General features: G+C 41.9%; 1 protein-coding gene and 3 long non-coding RNA genes across 4 annotated transcripts; 2 read left to right on the top strand and 2 right to left on the bottom strand.

Annotated features, from left to right (window-relative positions):
• The first annotated feature begins 583 nt into the window (after nt 1-583).
• Nucleotides 584-1,595, top strand: LOC127310586 (uncharacterized). Its single transcript, XR_011746678.1, has 3 exons — nt 584-1,150; nt 1,228-1,390; nt 1,477-1,595. It is a non-coding gene; the product is annotated as an uncharacterized lncRNA (long non-coding RNA).
• A 6,612-nt stretch (nt 1,596-8,207) lies between these two features.
• LOC127309716 (uncharacterized) lies at nt 8,208-11,608 on the top strand. Its single transcript, XM_051340465.2, has 5 exons — nt 8,208-9,841; nt 9,949-10,008; nt 10,432-10,540; nt 10,647-10,944; nt 11,107-11,608. Exons 1-5 carry the CDS (start codon nt 9,592-9,594, stop codon nt 11,179-11,181), a joined length of 792 nt encoding a protein of 263 aa, XP_051196425.1. The 5' UTR covers nt 8,208-9,591; the 3' UTR covers nt 11,182-11,608.
• A 2,065-nt stretch (nt 11,609-13,673) lies between these two features.
• On the bottom strand, nt 13,674-14,847 carry LOC127309718 (uncharacterized). The gene is made up of 2 exons (XR_007857296.2): nt 14,738-14,847; nt 13,674-14,013 (listed from the first exon to the last, which is right to left on the bottom strand). It is a non-coding gene; the product is annotated as an uncharacterized lncRNA (long non-coding RNA).
• A 1,612-nt stretch (nt 14,848-16,459) lies between these two features.
• On the bottom strand, nt 16,460-18,080 carry LOC127309717 (uncharacterized). The gene is made up of 4 exons (XR_007857295.2): nt 17,683-18,080; nt 17,155-17,247; nt 16,678-16,798; nt 16,460-16,526 (listed from the first exon to the last, which is right to left on the bottom strand). It is a non-coding gene; the product is annotated as an uncharacterized lncRNA (long non-coding RNA).
• Nucleotides 18,081-18,419: the final 339 nt, after the last annotated feature.

Here is an 18,419-nt window from a genome sequence, read left to right as displayed (position 1 = left end):
TTTCTTCTTCAGCAAACAAAACATCAATGTGAGTTTAGATACAGCTTTTATTTGTTTGGTGGGTCATGTAGAGAGCAGAGAAGCTTTACATTGTATTTCCTTTAATATGCATGTACCCCACAGATTTTAAACGGGCAAAATGAGAGATTTGTTATCCATTTGATCGTCATGATTTTGTACTTAATACATTCAGGTTTGGACATATCACTAACATTGACATGTGGTCATTTCACCTGAATTATGAATTATATCATAATTGAATTATATCAAGTAGGTCTTAATATCCTAATTGCGGTTTGTGTTTGGGGAAGAAGGGGAAGAAGGGCAGGATAACAATCAGGGTAACACAGGGAAAAAATGGGAATGGAACACGCGGTGTAAACCTGGCGCGTGGATACCATTAATGAATGGACTTTCAGAGCCAATGCTTGACATCATTAAGAAGTCACAATTCGGTACAAACATGCTGAAGATGCAGCTAACAAAGCTTTCATACAAACAGCTTTGTGAACAGCTCATGTGCAAGGCTCTTTTTCATGAAAAAGAAAATTTAATTGAACTTCGTCTCAGGTGTGGATCACTTTGGATCAATGAGAAGGTCATTCAGCATGTTCTTGACTTGTCTCGTGGAAGTGATAAGAAGTCTCAAGCTTCAGAGGATGTGGTGGAAAGAGAGTACGAAGAGATGTGGAAGCTACTATATACCGTATCTGCTAAGTACCCAGAAGAGTCAATAGGCAGAAGCAAAAAACAACAGCAGAAATCACCTCACCAAAGGAGTGGTTTTTCAAAAGAGGCCAGCAGCAGCAAAAGAAGGGAACCCCCTGTGGACTATAGGGAACAAAGAACAATGTTCAGCCCGACAAAGATTGAATGTTTGTTCAATCATTGTAAAGAGGAAGAATTCAGAGATCTTGCTACGGACCTTAGGCTCGTCAGACTTTTATTTGAAGTAATAGTAGAGAGATTGCTACTGCCAGGCCATGGTACGTTTGTAACCAAAGCTGCAGTTAGATATGCATATCATGTAGACAAAATAGATGAGCTGGACTGGGCATATCTGGTTTTCAAAAAAATGAAGAAAGATTTGAATCTGATGCATAAGAAAGGCGGGCTGAAATGTATGGCTTGTTGTGTGCCTGTGTTTATGGTAAGTACTAGGAGTTGCTGCAGGTAATTTTGTTTTCTAGAGATATCTACGATAACTTTTCTCATTTTGGTTCACAGATTTGTTTGGCGGACTGTACTGAAGGTAATCATGTGGAAATGGAATCATCAGGGAGAATTTACTGCTATTCAAATGAATCGCTCCAGAAAATTCTCGAAAATCCATATCAGAAAAGGGCGGTTGGGGGGGGACAGGAATTTGATCTCACTAGATGATCTTAATGTAAGTACAAATCATATATTAATATGACTACAAATTTGCAAATCACGTGTTACCATTCTATAATGATTTCTTTATGTTCTTTTCAGTTGATTAACTGGGATAGCAGCTGCTACGGAACCCTTGTAGAGCTGCCTTCTCCTTTGATTGAATATAAAATGTACAAGAAGATGGTTGAGGGAAGACATCGTCAGAAAATTTATTTTAAGATGGGTGACTTTGAGATACGTGAGCATACTTTTGTAGAGTGCTTTAAACAAGAACCAAAGGGTGATATGTGCCCAATCATATTTGAGTTATGCTGCCAACTGTTTTTCTCACAGTACCCTGATACAATCATCCTTAGTCAATCTTCTGTTGTAAGTACTTATCCAAAAAAACTCAGCTCATGGATATTTTAATTTTATTATTCTGTACCTACGATTTTTGTCTATTATTCCAGAATGAATTGCTGAAAGGATGTGAAACTCAATATCTGAAGAAGGATCTTACAAAAGAGAGGGTGGACAAAGCGGATAAGGTTTGTATATTATTTTACCAAATCTAATTTGGCCTTTGAACGTTGGTATTTATCCAAAAAGTTAACCATTCACGTCAGGCAGTTCTCACAAATGTTAATCGGAAGGACCAAATAGATAACTAAGCTCTGACTCTGCTTAATAAGTGCACATATACAAAGTTTAGATTATTGATGGCCCTGATGCGAGCCAGTGTTGTGCATTTTGAGACATTGTTACTGGGTTCAGGAATTTGACAATATTTTTTTTCCAGATATTTGCTCCTATTGTTGATTCTCTTCACTGGTCCCTGGTTGCTGTTTTGATAAGCAACGGGAAGAACTTTATCATTGACTCGGATGTAATTCATGGTGAACCGATTAGTAAAACTCAGGCAGACACTGTGTTAAGTAATCTGAAGATACATTTGTCGGACATCTTTGATGAGGACAAGAACATCGATGGGTTTGAGACGGAAACTTCATTTGTTCCGATTCAAGACCACGAGTAAGTGGATGCAACAATTGCAATTCTGTGTTTATCAAATTATTATGTGGTAATCAATTGCAATTCTTGCAGACATGATAGCGCATTTCATGTACTGATTCATATTGAAGAGCTCGTCAATGGTGAAAGTCCGTCTATATATTCCAGCCAAGTTAGCACGGTAAACATTGAGCCTTGTGCTTTTTAAGTTTTGTTCTATTTAAATCCTAGAACAAATGATTTATGCCTCACAAATGCAGGAAATGGTGTCCAATTATAGAATTCTTAGTTCTGGGCGACTCTTCTGTCATAGACTTAACGAATACAGAATTTCGGATGGATCAGGTTGGGATCCCACCTATTTTTAAGTTTGAAACCATCCAAATGTGGCTTTTGGGTAATTTTTTTTGATCGAGAAACCGTTGTTTTTGGCAGCAGCACCTGAGATGGAAGTTCCGGATGAAAATACCGAGGCACCTGAGATGGAAGTTCCGGATGAAAATACCGAGGCACCTGAGATGGAAATTCCGGATGAAAATACCGAGGCACCTGAGATGGAAGTTCCGGAAGAACCTGAGATGGAAGTTTCGGAAGAATATAACGCTGACCCACAAGGCAGTCGCAGAAGCACAGCTCGAGGGAGAGGTGCAGCTCGAGGGAGAGGTGCAGGAAGCAGAGATAAGCATGCGGATAAAGGTAGTGGCAGCAGCACAGCTCGAGGGAGAGGTGCTGCTCGAGGGAGAGGTGCAGGAAGCAGAGATAAGCATGCGAAAAAGCATGTGGACAAAGGTACAGTTACAGCTAACCCATATATGAATCATTTGTGAAGTTTTGCAATTTTCTAATTATCGTTGTGCGGAATCATTTTAATACCAGCAAATATCATAAGTGCAAAAACAAGGTCAGACAAAGGCGCTTGATTGGACGCGAGGACCATGTGATCGTTGTCTGCTGTTATTCTACTTCCCTGTCTGTTGGTTGTGCTTTGTTCTGGTACTTTGGTTATCTGCTGTTAACCAAAGTACCAGAACTTGTCATTTCACAAATGTTGGTACTTTTGGGACGCGAGAGACATTGGGGAGTGGGGAAAAAGAACTAGCGTCTCACGAGGATGAATATGGCAAGTTCGGGTTGACCGGAGGAGCCGCGTGGGCGAACCCATGGTCAACGGCAGCATGGCCAAAGCACACAGACGAGGGGAGGAAGCTCGGGTGTGCGCGCAGGTGCTCTGTGAGAACTTCTCAAGCTTCAGGAGTACCGGTTCGCTTCTTCCTTCTCTTCCCACCCGACCGAACTTCTCCTGGAGGTCAAATTCGAATCGTTCTTCCCCAACCGGCCGCCAGCCCTCGATGGCTCGATCTCCGGCGAGCGGCGCAATCGGCCTCCTCCTGCGGAAGGAATTGAACAACCCATCTCCGATCTACCTTCTCAAAGTGGTGGTCGAGAGCCTTGTCTCCTGTGTCTCTCGATTTGGTCGCCGCCTCCCGTGGATTTTTCGCCGTCGTCAGCTCGTCACCGCGTCGAGCTGCTCTACTCCATGAGGAGTCTCCCGACGCCATCCACAACCATTAACCGCTCGAATGCATGTGAACATGAGGCGGCGGGCGGGAGGCCATGGCAGCACAGCGCGAAGCTCGCTGTCGCAGCGTCGTGAGTACCGTGGCGGCGCGGAGTTCACGGTGGCAGTGGTGGCTCGGAGATCGCTAGCGCAGCGATGGGATGCATAAACTAGGGGAATCGGAAGAGCTTGCCTTCAGACTCAATCGCGAAATCGAATAAGTCGATGTCCTGGAGAGGAACTTGTGGGCTTGTGGCTCAGCGGTGGGCAGTGGCGACTGAAAGTACTGGCGTTGGTTGGTTCCCTTGTTTTGTTATTGCGGGTTTAGATCACAGGGCTTACTGAGTCAATCCCATAAAAGAAATTGTTTGATTGTGTAGTTGCCCATGGAGCTTCGCCAGCTTGATGAGAAGCACTCGCGAGCCCGCTAGTGCTAGGCTTCTATTCTGATGAGGTTGATGGATCTACATGTGTAAGCATTCAAAGAAACAGAGAACCGACATGTCATGTGATTTTCACTATTGCGATGTACAAAAAGACATGTCGATCAAGAATTCTATGCATTCGATTGACGTAAGGATTTGAAAATACTGAAATGTTAGTTCATTTAATTTTGGGTTGCGCCGTAGTCCAAAGTACCAGAACAAAGCACAACCAACAGACAGGGAAGTAGAATTACAACAGACAACGATCACATGGTCCTCGCGTCCAATCAAGCTCCTTTGCCTGACCTTGTTTTTGCACTTATGATATTTGCTGGTATTAAAATGATTCCCCACAACGATAATTAGAAAATTGCAAAACTTCACAAATGATTCATATATGGGTTAGCTGTAACTGTACCTTTGTCCACATGCTTTTTCGCATGCTTATCTCTGCTTCCTGCACCTCTCCCTCGAGCTGCACCTCTCCCTCGAGCTGTGCTGCTGCCACTGCCTTTGTCCGCATGCTTATCTCTGCTTCCTGCACCTCTCCCTCGAGCTGTGCTTCTGCGACTGCCTTGTGGGTCAGCGTCATATTCTTCCGAAACTTCCATCTCAGGTTCTTCCGGAACTTCCATCTTAGGTGCCTCGGTTTTTTCATCCGGAATTTCCATCTCAGGTGCCTCAGTATTTTCATCCGGAACTTCCATCTCAGGTGCCTCGGTATTTTCATCCGGAACTTCCATCTCAGGTGCTACTGCCAAAAACAACGGTTTCTCGGTAAAAAAAAATTACCCAAAAGCCACATTTGGATGGTTTCAAACTTAAAAATAGGTGGGATCCCAACCTGATCCATCCGAAATTCTGTATTCGTTAAGTCTATGACAGAGGAGTCGCCCAGAACTAAGAATTCTATAATTGGACACCATTTCCTGCATTTGTGAGGCATAAATCATTTGTTCTAGGATTTAAATAGAACAAAAACTTAAAAAGCACAAGGCTCAATGTTTACCGTGCTAACTTGGCTGGAATATATAGACGGACTTTCACCATTGACGAGCTCTTCAATATGAATCAGTACATGAAATGCGCAAGAATTGCAATTGATTACCACATAATAATTTGATAAACACAGAATTGCAACTGTTGCATCCACTTACTCGTGGTCTTGAATAGGAACAAATGGAGTTTCCGTCTCAAACCCATCGATGTTCTTGTCCTCATCAAAGATGTCCGACAAATGTATCTTCAGATTACTTAACACAGTGTCTGCCTGAGTTTTACTAATCGGTTCACCATGAATTACATCCGAGTCAATGATAAAGTTCTTCCCGTTGCTTATCAAAACAGCAACCATGGACCAGTGAAGAGAATCAACAATAGGAGCAAATATCTGGAAAAAAAATATTGTCAAACTCCTGAACCCAGTAACAATGTCTCACAATGCACAACACTGGCTCGCATCAGGGCCATCAATAATCTAAACTTTGTATATGTGCACTTATTAAGCAGAGTCAGAGCTTAGTTATCTATTTGGTCCTTCCGATTAACATTTGTGAGAACTGCCTGACGTGAATGGTTAACTCTTTGGATAAATACCAATGTTCAAAGGCCAAATTAGATCTGGTAAAATAATACACAAACCTTATCCGCTTTGTCCACCCTCTCTTTTGTAAGATCCTTCTTCAGATATTGAGTTTCACATCCTTTCAGCAATTCATTCTGGAATAATAGACAAAAATCATAGGTACAGAATAAAAAAATTAAAATATCCATGAGCTGAGTTTTTTTTGGATAAGTACTTACAACAGAAGATTGACTAAGGATGATTGTATCAGGGTACTGTGAGAAAAACAGTTGGCAGCATAACTCAAATATGATTGGGCACATAGCACCCTTTGGTTCTTGTTTAAAGCACTCTACAAAAGTATGCTCACGTATCTCAAAGTCACCCATCTTAAAATAAATTTTCTCGCGCTGTCTTCCCTCAACCATCTTCTTGTACATTTTATATTCAATCAAAGGAGAAGGCAGCTCTACAAGGGTTCCGTAGCAGCTGCTATCCTAGTTAATCAACTGAAAAGAACATAAAGAAATCATTATAGAATGGTAACACGTGATTTGCAAATTTGTAGTCATATTAATATATGATTTGTACTTACATTAAGATCATCTAGTGAGATCAAATTCCTGTCCCCCCCAACCGCCCTTTTCTGATATGGATTTTCGAGAATTTTCTGGAGCGATTCATTTGAATAGCAGTAAATTCTCCCAGATGATTCCATTTCCACATAATTACCTTCAGTACAGTCCGCCAAACAAATCTGTGAACCAAAATGAGAAAAGTTATCGTAGATATCTCTAGAAAACAAAATTACCTGCAGCAACTCCTAGTACTTACCATAAACACAGGCACACAACAAGCCATACATTTCAGCCCGCCTTTCTTATGCATCAGATTCAAATCTTTCTTCATTTTTTCGAAAACCAGATATGCCCAGTCCAGCTCATCTATTTTGTCTACATGATATGCATATCTAACTGCAGCTTTGGTTACAAACGTACCATGGCCTGGCAGTAGCAATCTCTCTACTATTATTGCAAAGAAAAGTCTGACGAGCCTAAGGTCCGTAGCAAGATCTCTGAATTCTTCCTCTTTACAATGATTGAACAAACATTCAATCTTTGTCGGGCTGAACATTGTTCTTTGTTCCCTATAGTCCGCAGGGGGTTCCCTTCTTTTGCTGCTGCTGGCCTCTTTTGAAGAACCACTCCTTTGGTGAGGTGATTTCTGCTATTGTTTTTTGCTTCTGCCTATTGACTCTTCTGGGTACTTAGCAGATACGACATATAGTAGCTTCCACATCTCTTCGTACTCTCTTTCCACCACATCCTCTGAAGCTTGAGGCTTCTTATCACTTCCACGAGACAAGTCAAGAACATGCTGAATGACCTTCTCATTGATCCAAAGTGATCCACACCTGAGACGGAGTTCAATTAAATTTTCTTTTTCATGAAAAAGAGCCTTGCACATGAGCTGTTCACAAAGCTGTTTGTATGAAAGCTTTGTTAGCTGCATCTTCAGCATGTTTGTACCGGATTGTGACTTCTTAATGATGTCAAGCATTGGCTCTGAAAGTCCATTCATTAATGGTATCCACGCGCCAGGTTTATACCGCGTGTTCCATTCCCATTTTTTCCCTGTGTTACCCTGATTGTTATCCTGCCCTTCTTCCCCTTATTCCTCAACAGACACTTCTGAAACCCCAAACACAAACCGCAATTAGGATATTAAGACCTACTTGATATAATTCAATTATGATATAATTCATAATTCAGGTGAAATGACCACATGTCAATGTTAGTGATATGTCCAAACCTGAATGTATTAAGTACAAAATCATGACGATCAAATGGATAACAAATCTCTCATTTTGCCCGTTTAAAATCTGCGGGGTACATGCATATTAAAGGAAATACAATGTAAAGCTTCTCTGCCCTCTACATGACCCACCAAACAAATAAAAACTGTATCTGAACTCACATTGATGTTTTGTTTGCTGAAGAAAATGGCCGTGGAAATTTCTTATGATAGGCTAGATTTTTTTTGGATTGCAGCTAACATTTTTTTAGTGTAATGAGCCATGCATATGCATAAATGGTCAGTTAAATACTATCATACATCGACATGCAAGGAATGTATGTGCTCCATCTTAGCACAAACACATGCCAGGGGTAAGGCTATTTATCAATCTAATTTTTTTTTTCCATCGACTCAATTACCTCTACTGAAGTTGCTGTATCCGTTGCATCCTGATGGGCAACGTTGTTTACTACTTCCATCAGGCCTCATCTGGTGCAGCGGTGGCACTGAATTGCGTGCCCTGCACTCCTTCCCTCTCCCTTGGCTCACCATCATCGGTGGATCGAACTGCCGAGATGGAGCCTGTACTGCGCCGTGTTTCCCTGTCCTTGCAGCATCCTCCACTCCACGGCTGCCCCTGCCTAGACATGGCCGTGCGCGGTGCCAGCTGCCCTATGTCGGCCGGGAAGCTCATATACACGCCGTATGACGTTCCAGCTGCCGCGTATTGGCAGTCGGCCGGGAAGCTCATATACACACCGTATGACGTTCCAGCTGCCGCATATTGGCAGAAGGCAGCACGAGGGACACGGGACCCAAGTGGTGGATCGCGCCGAAGCCTCTGATGCCTTCCAATGCCTGCGTGCAAGGGGGCGCTTTTCCAACCAATTTCGCGTGGAGGCAAATCAATTTCATTGTAATTATTTTCCCTGTTCCTCAAAATTCTCGTGAGTGACTGAAGAAACATTTCTACCTGTTTTAATTGTATTATTCTTATGCCGCTGTGTAATAACCGTGGGCAAATTATCAACTTCAAGTGAGACATGCGAGTTTGACTCTTGTTCTATCCATGTTCAGTACAACTTAAATAGGTTATGCAAAGAGAACGAAGAAGTACAGATTTTTCAATAGAAGCAATACAACTTCAATTTCAGAGAGCGCAGCACAGCATGAAAAAAGGGCTGAACATATCTTGGAGGAATTTGCAGATCGGAAAGACAGGGAGGGTGTCGAGCACTTGCCTGGTATGGACGCGGCCACGACGAGCTGCGTCTCTGCCTTCCGCTTCTTCCCTCGGCCATTTCCATTCGCCCTTCCCATCGGGTTCTTCCCTTTGCCTCCGCCTTCGCCCCGTGCCTCCGCTCTGTGCCACCATGGGGCGACGAGTGAGAACCCTAGATAATGCTTACTAGCACGAATACATGGAGGAAGCAAGAGGAGAAGCAGGGGGAGAAGCGGAGGAGCAGCATGGCGACGACGATTACCAGCAACACTACATCAACCGCGTAGCGGCTCCGCCGACCGGAGTTGAGCAAGACACGGGAGTGGGGGCAATGGAGAGGGGACAGGGGAGTAGAACTAACCTCAGAAGTACGAGGAAGAGGCGCGTGCGCGGTAGCTGTGCGAGCAGGTTTCTCGGAGCGATGGTTCCAGCGACGAGGGACGATGGCGGTTTATCGCGGTGGAGAGGTGGAGGTGGTCGGCGGGTCGCGCTGCGTTTCCCACGGGAGGACAAGGTGGAGTTGGAACTCTGCTTCGTCTTCCGCGGCATTAATTGCGGGCGGCGCGTCTTTGGAGAGCCACGTTAATGGGGCGCCTCGGCTTCCGCGAGCGTGCGCAGCTAGTAGGCGTTGCAGTGGCAGACCATTGAAGGCGAGATGGCGTCCGAGCCTCTTAAAGGAACGCTGCCGGCGCCCATTTCCCCGACCAAACCATCTCGTCTAGCTCGCCATATCACGCTGCAGGGCCCGGTGCACCCGGCGTACGACCTCATGCTCGAGAGGTGCTGCATGTTCGCCGACTTCGGGCGCCTCCTGGGCTACACCTTCTCGGCCACCGGCCTAGGATTCCTCGCTACATCGTTTCTTGCAAGACATCGCGCGCCCTATCTCCCCTCTCAATCTGTCAGTAAGTGATGATGGCCAGATGCGTTGCCCTTGCCATGAATGCAATTCATCGCTTCATTTGCATCATCTACTGGCTGTTTACTTATACGTCCTCGATCGTCCCTGCAGTGCAGGTATTGCTCGCGGTTCCGCCTCGGCATGTAATACTCATGGTTGGCTGCGCTTGCGGTAAGTAAATCTCAAGGCTTTTCTTTCCAACTGCTACTGGATACTGTAAATTTAATACTGACACTGGGTGCCATTATATGTATGTAGACAACATACAACACCATAATACCATATCAGCGTTTTGGTTTGGCATACTTGAAGAATAGTTATATAGGCTGACAAAGTAGATCCTCTTTGAAATTTGGATCTGAACTAATTGAACCTGCTAGTAAATATGTTCCGCCTACTCGTTTGTGACGGAATAACAGGATCTGGGTTCTGGGACATGAAAATCCGACACGACGTTTGAAATTATTTTATGAGCCGACTCTTTCTTTATTAATCTTCTGATGATGAAAGTGAAGTCTGTTTCGTTACTCCCATGCACCAAAGTTTTGCCTTTTGCACTGGAACTGCTAATTCGATGATGACGCTACGTTTCAGCTTGTTTGCCCGTGAAGACCAAGATGGAGTACTATGATCTCCAGCTTGGGTTTGCAAAGACCGTTCTGAAATCTGGAGACGAGCGCACCAAGACGGAGCTTGCCAAATTGTGATTTTTTTCCCCTGAACTAATGGTGTTACCTTTGTTTTTATTTTCAGCATCAGTTTCGATCAGCCTGTCAGTTGTTTCAGCTAACACTTTGTGTCATTCGCAGAATACTGAACAAGCATAGCGATGACAAATCACTGGTTGAAGCTGTGAAGAGGCACTTCGTAGCTGACCACGTGTTCAGTGATCAGCACCAAGAGAAACCGCGGCTTCTCCGGTGGCGCGAACGCGGTACATACTTGGACGGTGCTTTGCTGGAGGAGATGAAGGAGTATGAAGAAGAGCTGAAGGAGCATAAAGCAAAGCTGCAAAAGTTAAAGAAGGAGCTTGAAGCATTGCTGAAAAGGATGATGAAGTATGAAGCAAACAACTCTGATGATGAGGCTGAATCAAGTGTCAACGTTGTAAGTTACATCTCCTGTTTGCAGTTTATTTAATCCAACTAATGAGTCTAGTACGCTACATATACTTTAGTTTATGGAGAAAATAGCCTAGCCATTTTCGGGTAGTAGAAGAGGATAGTTAAAACCAACAGTAAACACCTACTATTATGTTTACCTTTGCAGGGATTATTTCAGGAGGACCCACTGGCTTGTATTCTTGGTACTCCAGGGAACATCAAGGAGACGGGAGATCGATGAACCCTCTGAGCACACTGGAGTCGTTCTCCTGACGAAACGAGAGCTGCAAGGCCACCAGAGAAGTCAACGGCATCAATGTCGCCGACATCCTGACAAAACGGTGTCATGAACTTATATAATGAAGTCTTATCATTTGTGTGCATGAAAATACAACTTGTTGATGTGCACAACTGTGGCTGGCATAATTGTATGGCATGCAGATACTATGCAGTGATGGACGTGTTATGTTTTTTTTTTGGCCAATGAGATAATATATTAATCGATCCTCAAGGTTGAGGAAGGTGGTTGATCTCCTAGACTATGAAGATCTTCGGCGATCTTCCCAGGTTGCAGTCCTTGGTCATGTTAACAGCCTCGGATCCATTTCAATTATGTAGGGGAGAGTGGAACACTCCATCGCCAATGCGACCACCTCCATGTAGCTAGTTCTGCTTCCCATAATAAGGCTTGAACAAATTTTCTTTTAAAGGGATCCGCCTTTTATTCATACTTCAACACAATGTGGGATACATAAACCCTCAGGAGGATGAACTAACCATACTTCAACACAATGTGGGATACATAAACCCTCAGGAGGATGAACTAACCAAACTTGACGGCCTGAAACATCTAGCACAACGTTCCTAGCTAGATAATAAGCTTCTTTATTATTTTTTTGATAATGAGAATGTATTAATATCCCTTAATGCTGCGAAAAAATTGGAGGATTAATTCAGGTGCAGAGTGCACCCTTTGCTAGACAGCCAGCTTGGAGACAAGAACACATTTGTTTTTTGAATGTGACTTTGCTAGAAACTGTTGGAATGCAATTAACATTCGCTGGCCGAGTGGCAAGACCATAGTTGAAGGGTTTTGGGACTTTCGGGGACCTGCTTTGTGGAGATATTTGCCTGTGCGGCATGGAACATTTGGAAGACTAGAAATGACTTTATATTTCAAGCCATCCCATTCTCTCTGGGACGTTGGAAAGTGGGTTTTCAGAGTGACCTTTGGCTGCATCAGTATAGAGTCAAACAATCAGCAATTCAGCCCCTTCTTGGGTGGTTACTCGACATCTCTAGCTAAAATCCTTGTTATCTCTTTTTTAGTTTCTTTTCAGCCACGTTGATGTAATCCTTTCTTTTAGGGGCAATTCTCTTGCCTCTTGTGCAGTTTGTTTTGCTTTGTTATATATATATATATATATATAGGTCTGCTATTCTCGAACCCTTTCTGAACTTCCGCGTGTTTCACAAGTGAACTTCTCGACGGAATACCAGAATTGCATGTTCGTGCGGACAGTATTTTCATGATGATTTTCAAACCGCTTATCGGATTGATGCGTATAATATACCGTTGGATTCGCACGGAAATTTCGCATCTTTTTCTTGTTCATTGTTTCCCAAATTCTATATTCATTAAAACTAATTTGAAATATACAAAACAACGTTTTCGCGGATTTCTCTATTATTGTACAGTTTTGGGGTTCCAGTTTTCAAACCGTTTATCGGAATGATGCGTATGATACGCCGTTGGAAAGGTGCTGACTAGGCGCACCTTTTTCATGAAGAACACTTTTTTAAATTTTTTATAGTTTAAGAGCAGATTTGAAAATACGTGATTACGTTTTTCGAACTTTCTTGGTTTTTCGAACTGTTTTTGGGGCTTATTTACGAACCACTTATCGGAATGTTCCAAATGATATTGCGTTGAAAAGATATTGATTAGGCGAATCTTTTTCATGTTGAATGTTTTTCCAAATTCTAAATGGTTTTAGTTTAATTTCAGAAATACATAAAAGTGAAGATAACGCCGACACAAGAACATTTCGAAATTGGCTCATCTAGATTGATTAGGTGTGGCATTGCGATATGTTGGAGTATTAGTAGAGTTATATTAGTGCTAATTGTACGTTGAGTTGGTCGATTTGCGCAATCGGTGGTTGTACGGACGATTTCTATGCATATGATTTCCGTCCAGAAAAACAGAGTGTATGAGGTGCTCGAATATGGAAGTGAACTTCCCGATATCTGTTAGTGAACTTCGGGTCGCGGTATAAAGTTTCAGCTATGTTCAAAATGAACTTCCTACATGGTTCAAAGTGAACTTTCGCGCCCGTTACAAAATGAAGGTCGACAAAGTTAACTTTCAAAGTAAACTTTCAGTTAAAAGATGAATTGAATTCTTTGGCCAAGAATAAATGAACTACCGCTGTTCATGTAAAGTGATGAACTACCGCTGTTCATGTAAAGTGAACTTCTCATACGAACAAAGTGCACTTTAGAACTTACTTTTAAGTGATACTATGCATCGAATAAGACTGAACTGTCAAGATCAGAAAAGTGAACTTTTGCCAAGAATAAAAGGTGAGTGGAATTGAACTATTCGGTTAATTGAAGAGGACTTCTCAACTTGCACGATGCAATTTTGATTCTTTTTTATTGTGCGCTTTTAACTAAAATTGCCAACACATATGGCACTAACTTCCGTAAAACAAAATTGAACTTTCAACGTAAATAAAAATGAACTTCTTATTTTTTCTATTACACATCAACACAAGTACATGTTATTCATTTCCCCAAATTATTACAAGTAATCAGAGTTAAAGGCAAAAGTGAAAGTCAGACACAGTAACACTTCACGGAGGAAAAATGCTACAAAACTTCTCAACGGCATGCGATCATGGAGCCACGTTGAAGTTCATATCCCAAATAAGGAAGTATGAATCCTAAATAGCCACGTTGAAGTGCAGAAAAACTTCTCCCCTAAATACATGAGCTAATTCAAAAATATTATAGTGTCTTCCAGCCAAGCTCTACAAGTCTTGTTGAATTCATCGCCCAAGCTGCTACCCTGTAATAACATAATTTGTTAGGACTTCTGACATTTAGTAGAACAAGAACTCATCAATACAAGAGTCTAAATAGAGTCTTATTTTGTTGATTAAAAATATATGTATATGCAGAACTTCCTAAGAAATACAAATGAACTTCCTAATTTTTTTATTATCTAATTTACTTTCTATTTATAAAACTAATTGGCCAGAGCTGCACGGCGCACTGTATTAGAATCGATATAAAACGTAAGACACAACAACAACAGTTCAGAAGCAGTGCACCATCAAACACAATTCTAATTAACCAACGGCGAATGGTTTTGCCAAAAGAAAATAAAGAACAAAAATAGTAGTGCACAAAGGTGAACTCCTATACAAAATAAAGGCTAATTCCCCACAAGAGAAATGCATATTGTGCAATACAAGATGTACGACTTAACGAATTAGGAAAAGTGACCTTCACGGATTAGAAGTGCAAACTAGTCAGCAATCGCACAAGCACAGCACAATAATATGCTAACAAACAAAATTTCTAAAATAGAAATCAAATAGTACACGCCAAGTAGCAGTTCAGAACTGTGCATATGCTGCTAGTACTGAACCAGGGAGCCGCGTCCACCACCTGAAGCAGAGTTCTGGGCTTGCACCACGTCCAAAAATCAGCAATTGATATAGAAAAGCTAGCTTCTCACCACTAGCAGAGTTGGTACCCTAGAGTCGTTTGATTGGGAGAGATGGTACCTGCCGGAGGAGCACGCACCCACTCGCAGAAGGTATCGGCCAAGGAATCAGCAGCACAGGGCCCCGGCCAATAATTTTAGGACATGACCGCCACCAGCGCGACATGCTACTGCGGAAATCTGCCACGCCAAGAAATGGAAGAAAATAGGTTCATCAGTATACTGCATTTTTAAATGATGAATTTTTTCACTCGAAGATGAAAGTGAGCTTTGCAAGTATACTGCATTTTTTTCAAATGATATCCAATGAACATATCAGTTCACTTTGCGATTTGTGAATAGTAGTAGATGTGAACTTTGCGAATTAAGAGAAGTGAGCTTAACAGATTAGAAGAAGCGAACTCCTGATGATGTTGTTCCCTGTCGGACATTGTGGACGACATTGATGGACTTCCCATGGCTGCGAGCGATGGACTCCCAGGTCGCCAACACCTGTCATAAAACTGCACTTTGTTGTGTCATAGTTTGAATGGTTTCCGAATCAAAGGGCATCATGTCCCCCAATTTGTTTAAGAAAGGGTGGTGTTTAAAGTGATTGACATACTATACAAGTGCTAACTCTTTCGTTTTGCCAAATAAACATGGCTCACCTTTGTGCTGCCATGAAAGTAAAATGAATTCCATGCACATGATCAGTCTGAACTTTACATCAATTTGATAGGCAAAATACTGGGGGGAAAAGGTAACTACATGCAATGAACTTTTTCTGAACCGTGTCTGAACTTCAAACAAACAATTGCTGGAAACTTCAACAGCATGTTGTTGTTCGGATAGTTCAGGAGGGTGGGAGAATGTGGGTGACGTTATCGCACATCCGCACGAGTGGACTGCCTGGTATGCTCCGCACTGCCCCTGTCAAATTACTAAGCTGCAACATAACCAAACTTTCCAAGGATCCCGACCACTACATCCCGGTGCCGTCGTCCCCCAGCGGTAGGTGCGGGTGAACTCCTCGGCGGCGCAGGGCGAACTTCCTAGGAGGAGCGACAGGGAAAAGAGGATCCTGGAGTTCTTCGCCAATATTTTTTCTTTTTAAAGTTTTGTGATTTGAACTACTATACATTACTAGCATCCGAACTACTATGCATTTAAATCTGAACTTCAATTTAGAGATAAAACACAAGTAAAAAATGCACTACATAAAATAAGGTATGTTCTCGTGTTTTTCATTTGAGAAGTGGAATATCATATATCATTTATATTTTAAAGAATGGACTTAGGTTTTTCAGTAAACTAACCGCTCTACCTTAATAGGTGGACTTCCTTTTCTAATCATACAAACCGGTCTGGAGCTCACGCACAAGACACAAGACACGACTTCCGAATTACAATAAGCGAACCTCTTGACAAAAATATAAACAATTTTGACTCCACACTCAAGCGGAATTGAATTTCTCCCACAAACAGAGTGAACTTCCATGGATTCCTTTCTAATAAAAAAGTCACCTTTTTCATGGGATTTCTATTTTTTGCTATCACCCATGCATCAAATATTTGTACTGGTGAGGCTAATTAGAAACCACTACACAGTCAAAATATTACTGAACATTATTACTCATTCCTAATTTCTGTAAGAGAAACATGACATAATACCAGCGTTGTGTATCATACCAGAAGCAATAAAATTTGAAAACTCACAAGACAACACATGAGGGATTCAAAGAGCAGCGTTACTCGCGGAGCAGATGCAGCAGTGTGGGGTGGCAGCCTTGTCACTCGTGGCGTCGCTGTGTCAAGCGGAAGAGATGCATATGAAGGCACCGACAAGGAAGTCCAGTGTAGCTACATTTCTGCACATGGAGCTTTACAATATCAAAAAGAAATAAAATAATATTCCATCTAGCAAGAATATCTAAACTAAAGTAGCAGGAGATGTGAACTTCACGAATTAGGAGAAATGAACTTCGCGGACTAGCAATAGTGAGCTCTTCATCTCCGCACCTTTATTCCTGTTGTGCATTTGTGCTCGGCTGCTTCATGCAATGAAGAGCATGACTTGCAGTGACAACCACAGGAGCCAGCCGCAAGAACTCCCAGCTCGTTGCAATGCTGCTTGTGGGTACTGTGATGATAGTTAATTCATATAAAAAAAGCAAACTTCACATATAGAAAAAGGTGCACTACGTCAATCAAGTAATGTGAACTTCAATAAAGAACTTCCACAGATCTTATTAGCATAAAAATCACAAATCAAGTGCAGGCTTGTGAAGCTTTGTAGGTTTCAACTACTTTTGAGATTAGTAATGCTCAATTAGTTGCAGAAAAAATGTCAAATTGTTCTACCTTTTTGCTCTGATGATATTAATTTGTAGGGCAAAAGATAGATCTTTCTTGGTGTTAAAAATGAGTATAACAGCATAATAATAGGGAACATGAATGGACTCTTGAATGCATATGCATAGTTTACTAGATAATTACCTTAAGTTTAAGCGTTGAAATCCCCGTGGAGTATTACCGGATCATCATGCCACCTCTTAGATATAGCATAGTAGGCTCGGTCAAGTAGTGTTCCTTACATATAACAAAAAAGGAAGCATAAGGATAATGGTAGACAGTAGTAGATGGTTAAGATCAAACGAAATACTAGATAATGCTTTTATACATCAAAACAAGATTGCAGCAATATGCATTTTTGTTCAAATGAACTTCATTTTATTTGCGGAGTGAACTTCACTTTTACAAAAGTGAACTCACCATTACCATTTAGTTTGTTTCATAGAAAAATGAAATGAACTTTCACGATGTGAAAATTGAGCTTCCCATTATGTCCCAAGTAAACTGTCCAACAAAAGTGAAGATGGTTCGATTATATTTGAACTTCAAGAATGCACAAGGCGAACTTTCTGACACAGAGAATTCTGAATTAGCATCAGGCAGTTCAGAGTTGTGCAGGTCATTGAGCAAGTTCACAAACTAGTCAGCAGCGGTTCGTAGAGAAACATACACCTTAGTTCAGGTGGCGGCGGAGATCCTGAATGGTCATGAGGGAGGCCAAGCATGCTGTCGAGGGAACAAGCAAATGTTCAGCTATGAACTAGCAGTAGTTCTTAAGCCAAAATATTGTAGTTTAGCTCTGAAGTTTGGGCAGTTCTAAACTAAAACAACAACAGTTTTGCACTCGATTATGTAGTGAGAAAAGCCTCAGGACAATACATCATTAAAAGTTCACTTGTGTTTGTCTGTAATAAAATTGCTCAATGTTGTAAAAAATTACTCACTACTCAAACGAAATAAGTTCCTCACTAAAAATCTCTGGACAAGCAATAGTGAACTCTGCCCCAAGAATTAAGCGGACTCCCCCTCTGAAAAAATTAACTTTTTGTACCCTCTGTGGACCAAGTGAACTCTGCATCGTGGAAGTTAACTGCTATCTCTGCCGAATCGGGAATTCTCACGATGGGCAAGTGAACTTCACAAATTAAGAGAAGAGAGCTTCACAGATTAGTAGAAGTGAGGTTCACAGATTAGGAGAAGTGTGTGTAGCGAAAATCAGGAGCTCCGTCGAGTCGCACGACGCTACCTGGACACAAGGGTGAACTGTTAAAAAGCACAAAACTGAACTGTCGACTTACACAAAATAAACTGAGATAAACAAGGAACGACGCATTAGGATTAGATGCACACCAGAAAAAATGAGACAATACACTTACACTTCCCAACAGCAAAGAGTATACTTCTCAGAA

Source organism: Lolium perenne, chromosome 6 (genome assembly GCF_019359855.2).
Source record: "Lolium perenne isolate Kyuss_39 chromosome 6, Kyuss_2.0, whole genome shotgun sequence".
NCBI lineage: Eukaryota > Viridiplantae > Streptophyta > Magnoliopsida > Poales > Poaceae > Lolium > Lolium perenne.
Note: the sequence above shows the minus strand (reverse complement) of the source record. Positions and strands in the feature narration are given on the sequence as shown.

Bases quoted from the DNA above. Each gene is read 5' to 3' on its own strand.
- LOC127309716 (XM_051340465.2), top strand. From the start codon at position 9,592: ATGGCGTCCGAGCCTCTTAAAGGAACGCTGCCGGCGCCCATTTCCCCG. The intron at 10,541-10,646 runs GTGATTTTTTTC...TGTCATTCGCAG, and splicing joins AAGACGGAGCTTGCCAAATT to AATACTGAACAAGCATAGCG. The intron at 10,945-11,106 runs GTAAGTTACATC...TTACCTTTGCAG, and splicing joins CTGAATCAAGTGTCAACGTT to GGATTATTTCAGGAGGACCC.